At 32.8% G+C, this 12279-nt stretch overlaps 1 protein-coding gene across 1 annotated transcript in view; it reads left to right on the plus strand.

The window, feature by feature from the left end:
* The first annotated feature begins 990 nt into the window (after positions 1-990).
* Positions 991-12279, plus strand: part of LOC148308428 (uncharacterized) — a 102702-nt gene continuing 91413 nt past the window's right edge. The window contains exons 1-2 of the mRNA XM_088261704.1: positions 991-1090; positions 8931-9098. Coding sequence (XP_088117830.1) covers positions 991-1090; positions 8931-9098 — 268 coding nt within the window. The remainder of the gene's footprint in view (positions 1091-8930; positions 9099-12279) is intronic.

Raw genomic sequence — 12279 nt, forward strand, 5'->3', positions numbered from 1 at the left:
ATCGTTCAATTAAATCAATTTCAAATAAAGATAATAAACATGTTCGCAAACTGGTTTCGCGTTGAGCGCTCTAGCAATGTGTCTATCTTGTGCTTGTCGCCGACAACGTACTAAATTGCGTATCTGGTATCCAGTCACTAATGTAATAAATATATTATGGGACATAACACACAATTGGCGCACAGGTCCGCGGGCGCGAGGTCGAGGACCGCGACCACGTGACGTGTACCGTTACACCGCGAAACAACCGCACGGGTCTGAACATAGCTACGTAGGCCATTATGAACTTAGAATTGTACCTACCTGCTTGCCTATAGGTACTTGCGAACGCGAACATAGGCTATTACGTAGTTGCAAGGAACTATCACAAGAGGTGGTATCATACATGACAAAAATAGTGAAGGACATTGGTGCCATAAACCAAACTAGGACTCAAAATGCCGAACCCTCTTCTAGCGGATTGGAAGGCCAGTTGTCAACAGGCCGACTTGTTAGGAGTTTTACGTGGTTTTCTCCCAGTAATGAGTAAATTCTGAGCAAATTATCCCTCTTGTTCCCAATACATATACAAATATAATAAAACATGTTTTTTGCCAGAAGGAAAAAAACTAATTGATCTATAAACTTTGTATATAATAAGTAAGGTAAATGATAAATGTAATTCCAATCTTTAAAAAAATAATTAAGTAGTTGTAGGTTTCGAATACCTATGAGGAACCGCCATGCTAACCTGATTTTATTTCATCCCATTACTGGAATACTCACTTCATAAAATAAAATAATTCTGAACATTGCAACGTAGGCCATTATGAACTTAGAAGTGTACCTACCTGCTTGCCTATAGGTACTTGCGAACGCGAATAGGTACATGTCTCCTTGGCTTCCTCTCAGGTCAGTCTGGCATCCCGAAGTTTCGCTGAATATAGGCGGCGAATGGTCATCAGAGGCTTTCCAGGCACCGGAACCCTCGGGGATTGAAGAGGAGACATGATGGGTTACCTTCTCCTCTTCAGGACATCCAGTATGAGGGACTATTGGGTTCTTCTCCTCGCGTCCTCATTCCTGACGAGGTCATACCACTTTACACCCAGTATTCGCCTCAGGCACCTATTTTCAGGTGGTATCATACAACGTATGACAAAAATAGTGAAGGACATTGGTACAGTCAGCAGTCCGGTTTCTCCTGAAAAGTTTTGCGTGGCTTTCTCCCAGCAATGAGCAAATGCTGATAAGTTCCTGATTAGCCCTCCTGTTCCCAACACAGATTAAAATAAAACGTGTTTTTAGCTAAAAAAAAACAAAATCTCATTAATTGATTCGGCAGTCGCTTTGTGGTAAAACCTATCCATTTTTTATAAAAAAATTCCTAGTAAATACCACATTACTAAGTAATTTTTATTAATTTTTTTAATTAAAAATTAAACAACAATCCACTTATTGAAAAGACAGAGTGGTGAAGCGTTCGATTCTTTCTGCCAAGCGGCATGGTGGTAGGTTAGTATATTAGAGGAAAATTTGTGGGCGTTTTTACTTCATCATACCGTTGTACCATGACTGTTGTATGTAATAACATACATACATGTACGTATGTATGTTCGACATAATATTTATTTACCAAATATAGTTCATAACTCATGTATGTACTATTTGCGTTGCAGTGTTTAGATTTGTCTGAAGTAAGCCGACAACCAGAGGCGTACTCGTACCAATTATTGAAACGAGTTATTTTTAAGAGCATATAATTTATAATTTATGATTAAATATCAGTAGACTTGCATATTTACAACATTTTGGGTAGGTATGTCTCAAGTCTAAATCCTTGTCCACAAATCTGGGTAACTCCATTTAGGAGTCATATTTTCTTTTATATTTTTTTACTAATTTTTTAATAATATTAGTAAACGAGTATAACCAAGCAACGAGATTTTTGTCTTCCGATTTCGAGACATACCCATCTCTTTGTCAAGACCCGAGGACCAACATGCACTAAGGACCGAGGTTTGGCATCCACTGAAATTAATTATTGAAATTAATTAAGAATATTGAGTTATTTTTATGTTAGAATCTTGTTGTATACATCTACATAAAAGGGTCATTGCTAAATAAAGGCTTTCTTAAACCAACCTTAAATGTGCTCTCAAAATTTATGATATATGCATGAGTTCCAAAAAAAATAGTACAGCCTATGACGGTCGTAAGCCCCGTAAATGCCCAGACTTGCACATTCTTCTTCATCTATGTTGAAATGTCAATAAATAATAATTCATCATTATGTTCCGTATCCAGGTCTGTACATTAGTGACAACACGTTGACAGTGTAGTCGAGACAGGATACCAAAGATTTGCATAACTATGTGCTGTACATAAATACCGACATAGGTTAACTATGGAACGAAAATAAATTAGGCATAACTCCATATTACAAAAAGTGACCTTCCTAAAACCAACTATCAAATTTGAAAAGTGCTTATAACGACACGACACGACGGTAAAAGATGAAGTAAAAACTGATGAATATTTCAGCGCTTTTTTATATTATATTACACTCATGTGTCAATCATATCGTGATATAATTCATGTTGACCTCATATCAACACTCGAATATCTATGTAAATATCTTGCATTCTATCTGGTTAAAGCTATATTTATCACATTCGCCGGTAGCCGTTTGCAAGTTTAAAAAAGCTTTATTAGCTTTTAAGGCCCAGTATTCGTTAACTTGCAACTTAATTTTCTCTAAATCCAGGTAACATTTTAAGTATTTTTTTTTCAAACACTGTTTTGGCATTGAAAAAATTAGTTTTTCTTCGAAATAAATATATAGTTTTGAAAAAAAAAAGTTATTGAAATGTAGTTAAAAACAATATGATAATATTTTTCTGTTTTTACTATTTAAAAAAAAATAACAAAATATCCAATATGCATACTTTAAAAAAATCGGGCGTAAACTTCTGCGTCGAATTCTGTGCATGCAAATATTCCCTTAAAGAACCGTTTAAATTAAACTAACTAACTAACTAACTAACCATCACGCCGCTTCCCCGCAGGGGTAGGCAGAGAGAATAGAGCGCCACACCACTCTGTCCTTGCAAACATTCTTCGCCTCTTCCACGTTCATGCATCTCCTCATACATACCCGCCGATTGTTACGACTCCTAACCTGACCACTTTCAAGTATTTGGCATACCTGATCGTGCCATGTTTTTCTCGGTCTTCCTCTGCTTCTTTTCCCGCTAACATTCGCCTCATAAATTTGTTTTACCGTTCTTTCCTCACTCATTCGTTCTACATGTCCAAACCATCTCAACACACCTTAAATTAACGTCATGTAATATCAAATATTTTATGATTTTTTTATAGTGTTATAGAAATATATTTAAAAAACTAAAAAGACAATTTTTCCCGCTATTTAAAGACATTGTTACATGACACAACTTACCAACGGTCTTCTAATTAACGATTTAATATTTCTGCTTTTTATATTTCATTTAAAATAAAGACTTTATTACAAATGACTTTTAAAAAAGTAAATCTTTTGCCGTCATCGTGCCTTACCTGAACATTTTTTTTTTGTAATTGGTTATTTTATACATGAATGTAATTGGAAAAAGGAGCAGAAGAAGACCGAGAAAAACTTGGCACGATCAAGTATGCCAAATATTTGAACGTGGTCAGGTTAGCAGTCGAAACAATCGGCGGGTATGTATGAGGAGATGCATGAACGTGGAAGAGGCGAAGTATGTTTACAAGGACAGAGAGGTGTGGCGTTCTATGCTCTCAGCGGCGTGATGGTTAGTTAGTTAGTTAGATAGTTTTATACAAATAATTAATGAATTTTAATGTATAATAAACATCAGATACCTGAGTAATGTACTTGTTAATGTAATGATGGTTTACTTAAACCAGTCAATGACATATCGGCAACCCTGTAAATTTCGTCAAACTTTCATATTCTTCTTCATCTATATTGAGATGTCAAAAATGTAAAGGAAAGGCGTAGTTTCATTGTTTTACGTGATAATGAACGAAATGTGAATATCGATAATAACGAATATGATGGAAGCCAAGTTAGCGGTTCACAACGGCGTGTTAGTACCGACACTAATGTGTGGAAGCGTAACATGGAACTGGCAAAGGAAGGATGAAAGCAGAGTGAACGCTGTTGAAATGCGCTCCCTCAGACGAATGTGTGGAAAATCATTGTATGACATAATTAAAAACGAAGACATAAGAAAGGAATGTAAGGCTGAACGAGGAATAATTGAAAAGATTAGGATGAGTTCTTTGCGGTGGTATGGACGAATGGATAACGAGAGAATGACTAAGAAAATATATGTGGCGAATGTGAGAGGGAAAACAGAACGTGGACGACCGAAAAAGACTTGGCACGATCAGATCAATCAGAACCTAAAATCTGGCGGTGTCAAAAGTCTGCGTAATCGGAGGGCACGAATGACTAGATGTATGGATGTGAAGGAGGCAAGGAGTGTATGTCAGGACAGAAGAGTGTGGCGTTCCATCCTCTCTGCCTACCCCTGCGGGGAAACGGCGTGATGGTAGTAGTAGTAGTAGTTGTAGTACTTATTGTTGTTTTAAGTTCACACCTAACTGTCTTCCCTTATTCCTTTCAACAAACACCCATAGTAGATTCTTGGTCAGAATGAGGCATATAAAACGCCCCTGGCATTCTTCAGACGTAAACTGGTGTACGAATCATCATTATAATCATTTTGAGTAGGCAAAATTGAGTGATAATCGCCAATATGATCATACACATACACACATCTAATAATGGATAAACTAGAACAATAATTACACTCATTTGTGCGTTTTGCACTCACTTAAATATTCAAAATAACAATAATAAGTATATCTCAGTATATATTATTACAATAATATTTTTACAGTTATCAAAAATAATAAGACAACATTGTAATGGAAGGGGGATATTTAAAAAATAAAATGTTGTATAGATTCGAGAATACGTGTAATTTTGTAGAAAAATAATTACACTTATTCGCGCGTTTTGCACCCATTTAAATATTTAAAGTAATTATTATAAATATCTCTCGTTCTAATATAATATTTTAATTTTATTTAAACAGTTATCACAAATAATTAGAAAAAAATCCAATAGAAGTGGGGTATATAAAAATAAAATATTATGTAGATTCGATTATGCGTTTAATTTAACAAAAAAATTAAAATACACCTATTTGCGGTTTTTCTACCCATTTAAATATGTTTTTAAAATAACAGTGATAAATATCTCTCATTCTAATATAATATTAAAATAACATTTATTTTTTGGCAAAGCATCCTAAATTGGGTGATACATGCCATTAACAACTGGTATTTTCTTGATTATGCTGTAAATTAACACATTTTAACTATTACTAATACTCGTTTATTTGAATCAGTGCCCTATGCACCATTGGGGTGTGGATAAGGGTTTTATTACTATTACAATACTCAAATGTTTTTGTTTTATTTTTTTAGGTGCTTCAATATGTATTATTGGTTTTTAGAGAGTTTAGAGATAGGAGGTGCTTTAGTGAGGTACAATTAGCGGAAAAGACAAACCCTTCAATCTATGACACAGACTAAGGTCACAATAGACTTAATATGGTCACAGTGACATAAGCATGCATGATCCCTTGACCTCATAATAAAAATTAAAAATAAATAAAAATAAAAACCCTTCAATCGAATTTCCTGAAGAAACTCAAGGATAGATAGAGAATAATGGGCAGTTCAAATGAACATAATCGACAGTTTCATACAGTTATGTTCATATTTTTAAACATTTATCAGAAATATATATTCTTTAAATGTTATAGAAAGAGGACATTAACAATTAAATTGTTATGTAGTTTTGAGTATACCTATAATTTGGCAGAAAAATAACACTGGCCAAAAATTTGCAACATTTATTTTGCAACTTGCATAAAAATACCTGATCTTTGCACTTTGCATAGCTGAATTCAAAAACGAAACCAAAATATCTAGCACGTTAGATTTTTTAGTTATGGATATTTTAAATTCTGATGTTGACTAAAGTTTATCTTATTAGTTATATATATGTATATATATATATATATATATATATATATATATATATATATATATATATATATATATATATATATATATATATATATATATATATATATATATATATATATATATATATATATATATATATATATATATATATATATATATATATATATATATATATATATATATATATATATATATATATATATATATATATATATATATATATATATATATATATATATATATATATATATATATATATATATATATATATATATATATATATATATATATATATATATATATATATATATATATATATATATATATATACAAACATGTTGTATATACAAAATGCTATCGTATTCATTATTAATAAGTTCATATATTCCCACTGTTACTCTATAATTATCAATCCTTTTTTGAATCCCTTAGACCTTAGACTAAAACATGCCTAGATACCAACCACTATTACGGTTTCAACGTATGGGGTCCATACAAACAATAATATGACTGTAACATCAAAACTTGACGTGATACAAGCTTGTCACCATATAGAGTTCGAATAAGAACGATTAACTTAGTCTAAATAAGTCATTAAAAATTCAGTTACTAAATCATTGTTGGCCATTATACGCTCATTTTCACCGATTTGAATATTCAAAATAACAATAACAAACATCTCTCATTATAATATGATACTACAATTATATTTAAATAGTTATCAGAAAAAAACTAGAAAAAAAAATAGAAGGGGGATATTTAAAAATAAAATATTATGTAGATCTCGTGTAATTTGGCAGAACCCCTGGCGAAAACGGTAAACCAAATTAAATCAATCTTACCTTACAGATGTTTAAAATGTATAGAGCGTGCGTTGGATCAATAATTACGAAATCAGTATGAACCTCTTTTCGTTTTAATGCGTACCGATACACTCCTACTATACAAAAATACCTGTTGTTAAGTTCTGCATTAATTAATTGGGTACCATTGTGAATAATCATTAAGTGCGAGAATCGTGGGAAATTGATTATTACTCTTCTTACACCGAGTATACAACGGGGATTATTTAAAGCACGCCATTTGGGGCATAGTGGAATTATGTTTTAAATTATCGGTTCAATTTGTAATCGTAAATTTTGAATTATCTCAAAGTACTTCGGTTTAAAGTCTTCTTGAGAGTGCGTGGGTATATTTCTGCTTTTATCTATCAAATTAATGAGTTTGGATCAATTCATCGATTGCTTTAGTACTGATTTGATATGATTATACATTTATATACCTAGCTTACAAATAATAATATTTAAAAAATCCAAACTTAATTTAATATACAACGATATACGTAATATTCAGTTACCCTACCTCTATTTTAATCTAAGTGAATTAAATATAATTTTATTTTTTTCTTTTTTGCTGATATTTTGTGGCACATTTTTTTAATTCATAAAATAAAATTGATAACTTACTTTTAACCACTTTTTTTGTGTTTTTTTTTCAACCAATTTCAACAAGTACCTTGTTATCTTCAAGAATGGATACTTGCTTAAGTATGATACGTATTGAGTACGTATCCATCCCTGAAGACGACGAAACTGGTGGAAAAAAGCACCAAAAGTAAGTGTGGTCAAAAACAACGCATGACTTTTTTTATACATTTTTTTTTATGTTGTAAGATATACCTACATAAAAGTTATGAAGGTGGAGTTTGAAATTGTACCTAACCTAGCCTAACCCGCATTAACATCTTGCTAAAGAAAGTCGCCTTCATTGCGTTCCACTCCTTATAGTTCTGTGCTTTCTTCCACCACTTCTTTCCAGGAATTACGTCACATAATTTAACAGGCCTTTAAATTATATGACGTGATAAATCTAATCACTTCAACCCTTTGAAGACAAAATAAAAATATTTTACTTAACACATTTTTTTTCTAGAAATTATTTACAAATAAGTGTATACAGCAACTGAAAATTTACTGAAAATTTTGCACACAGATTGATACAATATTTATCCCTCAACAAAATTAAAAATACACATTGTGTGCCTAATAGTTAGCAACAAAGACCGTGTTTTATAAAGTATAAATAAAAGCATTTATTCTTGAAAATATTAATATCCAACACTACTTATTTTAAATATTATTATGACTATAACTCACTTGTCATTTTGTTTATTTCGTTCAATAACCTTACAAAATTGATAAACTTAGATACAGATAACCTATAAATATCCGGACATGCGCACATCGTCTGAATAAATAGTCTGAAATAAGCACCAAGACAATGATACCAACATGAAATCTATACAAGCACTATTTCTGTTACATAGGCAACACATATTGCACTATGGTTTTAACTAGAAACCTGTAGGCACTTAGGCAATTTATTTTAAATTTGTGATTAGCAGCAGTAACCAGTTGTCCTGAAAGGGTTAAATATTTTTTTTATTTCATTACTTTTCAAATTATATGGACATATTTTTGTAAAAATTAATCAATTTTAATTCCCAGGGGGCTAAAAATAATAACACGTGATTTACAACATCTTGGGTGTGTCTAAATCCTTGTTACAAGTCTAGGTTTCTCCCTCAGGGGTTATTTTTTTAGGAATTATTTTTACATTTTGACATCTCAACATAGATGAAGAAGAATATGGAAGTCAGGGTATTTATCTTCTTCTTCTCTTTCTTCTTTTTGTAGATCCTAGGGATCTGTTTGTGCCTCCGCGTGTCGTTTTGGGATGTTGACTCTCAGCTGTCTTTCCATCTTTTCGGAGGTCTGCCTGGGGGTCTGCGTCCTTCAGGGTTACCTTGAAGGGCGTTACGTGGAAGTCTGTCTTCTGACATTCTGTTTTCATGTTCATTCCAGTATCGCCTTCGTTGTCGTCCCCACCTCACGATATCCTCCGTCTTACACATGCTCCGGATGTCGGTTTTTCTTACTCGGTCTCGCAATGTGTTTCCGGTTATGGATTGGAGAGTCTTCATCTCGGATGTCGAGATTTTGTTCTGGAAGTATCTGCTCTCTATCTAAAGGGTATTGTTACAATATATTTTATCCTAAAATTAATATAATCTGGATTGGTTCCTGAATCACATTATCATTTATCTTGCCTTAGCGTATTTAGTGATCACCTTAAAACTACAACCATAAAATGCAGTGCCCTATGCACCATTGGTTGCAAATAAGAGCCTAGAGAAAACTACTCAGCAAGCTCTCTCTCATCATCTCAATCGAGTATTTTGCATTGTAAATTATATATTTTTTAGTTTTGTTCATGTAAGTTGCATAGTCTTGTAGAATTGGGTGATAATGATGTACGAAACGTTATTTTTAACAGCTTAAATAAAATAAAATAAATTGGTTTAATTAACTTCAACCGCTTACAAAACGAAATCGTGTTTCTTTATCAAAAGAATCTAAACTCATTTCTTCGGTTAAAAGATGCCTTGTTTTTCTGAAGTCGGGTGATTTTTTACAAGCTCTTATTTCAATTCATGAAAACTCTACAAAGCTTACGTCTTCAATAAAATATTATTACTCTTCCGGTGAAAAAATCGCATATCACCTTTAAAATAATAACATTGAGTAATGATCTATGGATCAATGATTTATTCATGCATGATTTAATAAATTTAATGAATGCATAATGTGGTTAGCGTATATGATATTTGATTCTAAAATCCCGCTACTAGTATGCTATTCAAATAATATTGCATATCAATTTACGTGTATGGAAAAAATCACATTAATATCAAAATATATCTTCGTATAATTCTGTAATTATTATTTCTCAAACGTAAATGAAGGTATATTTGATACCAGACCATGTTCTGTATAAAATTGGTTTACTGGAAATACTCCAATTACATCAATAAAAATACGAATAAAATACAATATTATTTCCCGTTAACTCAATATTAGAACTAATTCAGCATCGTTACAATTTGTAAACATCAATTTGATTGACAAGTTTTATATCTTATGCGTTTTTAATTTCACTGCAGGGGTAACCAGAAAGGATAGAAGGACACATTCTTCTGTCCTGACATACCTACGCTCCTCGTTTTCTTCACATCCCTACATCTAGTTTTTTTTTTTAATTTATTGGCAAAGCACCCAATTTTGGGTGATACCTGACCCTACATCTAGTTATACATGCCCTCCGATTACGCAAACTTTTGATACCACGATATTTTAGGTTCTGATTAATCTGAGCGTACGTCATTTTCGACCCTCTTCGTTATGTTCTCCCGCTCACATTCGCCACATATACTTTTTTATTCATCCATGAGCTCCACATGTCCCAACCACCGTAAAGAACTCTTCTTAATATTTTCAACTATCCCTAGTTCAGCCTTACATTCCTTTCTAATATATTAATTTTTAATTCTGTCATACAAACAATGATTTTCCACATATTCGTCTGAGGGAGCAATATAAGCCATATTTTATATTTTTAAAATATTTCTGTAAATTTTGCGCAATGCCGAGATAACAGGTGCCAAAATATTTCGTGATAACACTCAATTAATTCTCGTCCCTCTAACATTCTCAGGACGCCTCGCGACAGGGAAGCAATTTGGGAAAAGTGAGCGATTTCCTTATCTTCAATCGGTCGTCTGTCCCCATTAATTTAGAATTTAATACTCGCAGATAAGTGTACAATGCGCCCGCGCACGCAACGGCCGGTCGCGGCCGCCCAATGGCGGCGCAGATTGCGGCGGCCACTCTGGGCCAAGTTCACGGCGAACAATTATTGCCAAGGTCATCTTCGCGGGGGAAATGGCGAACGCAGATGGCGGGAATAATCACATTAATTAAAATGCAAAGTAATTCTTAAAAATTATGATTTTTTTATTGATTCAATATGACTTAATAAATGACAGTTCGTCGGATGACTTGACACGTTTACAGCGTTCAATATATATCAAGCAATCAAAAGATGTTGACGAAAAATACATTTTCGAAACGCTAAAGATAAATTGTAAATATGCAATAATATGAAATTTTTAATGGTGGATTTTATTAACATGAATTACTAAATTGATGAATATTATTTCTAATGACGAAAGAAGCGAAGGCGAAGAAAGCGAAGCATGGAGTTTGCAAAAGAAGTATGAAAGCAGACTGAATGTGATCAAAATGCAATCCCTCAGACGAATGTGCGGAAAAATCAATATATGATAGTTGTTTGAATGGGGGAATAAGGAAAGAATGCAAGGCTGAGATAAGCATTAACGATAAAATTAAGAACGATGTGTTGAGATGGTGTGGACACGTGGAACGTACGAGTGAGGAAAGAACGGTAAAATAAATTTATGAGACAATCTAGTTAGAAATAGGCGCAGAAGGAGATCGAGGAAAACTTGACATGACCAATGTGTCAAATACGTGATCATTTGAAATTTGATGAGATGCGTGAGTGTGTAAGAGCGAATATTGTTTGCAAATACACCTGTGAGGCGTTCTGTTCTCTCTGCCTACCCCTAAGGAGAAGAGGCCTGATGGTTATTTAGATTCGATATTATAATTAAGTTATATGCTTTAAGCAACATTATTACTTGGTCCTTTTAACATTGGTTTATGCAAATCTTAAAATTTAACACCTTCTGAAATTGATGCAATTCTTAATGTATCCAGAATTCATTATTTCTATATTTTTCTTACAATTTATGAAGATCGAACTTTCTGTATTAGATCTGACATAGAAAATCACCCGATTGAGCCAAGAAACATTTTTATCTCCAACGGTTTCTTATTAATATATTTTTTTTAATTTATATAAAATATCCATCAATTCAGTATTTATATTCTCAAAACGTCGGTAGGTAGGTACATAACTTATTGATCGGAATCATTTCACATCGAATGCAGCCACTGGTGTATAATTAAACGATCGTTAAGAAAATTTATCCAATCTTTATTCAACTCCGAGTGCATTTTTGGCGAAAACTAAAATCTCACAGGCCACCTGCGTTAGGTTCCTTCAAATTTATGAAACAAGACAGGCAGTATAAAAGGATGAAAAATTATGTATTTAAATAATATGGTCACTTCAAATGACTGCAAGTCACGCAAATTGTTGCCATTTCTTTGAGAGACGTACCTAACTCGAATTGCCGACATTACAATGCCATTTGTTTTGACCCATTTATTTAAAAAAATAAAGAAAAACATTTCTGATGTCTCTGAAGTTGTTAGGGCATGTCTTTAT

The sequence above is a fragment of the Brachycentrus maculatus genome, unplaced genomic scaffold (genome assembly GCF_059751285.1).
Source record: "Brachycentrus maculatus isolate JH-2025_06_01 unplaced genomic scaffold, ASM5975128v1 h1tg000166l, whole genome shotgun sequence".
Lineage (NCBI taxonomy): Eukaryota > Metazoa > Arthropoda > Insecta > Trichoptera > Brachycentridae > Brachycentrus > Brachycentrus maculatus.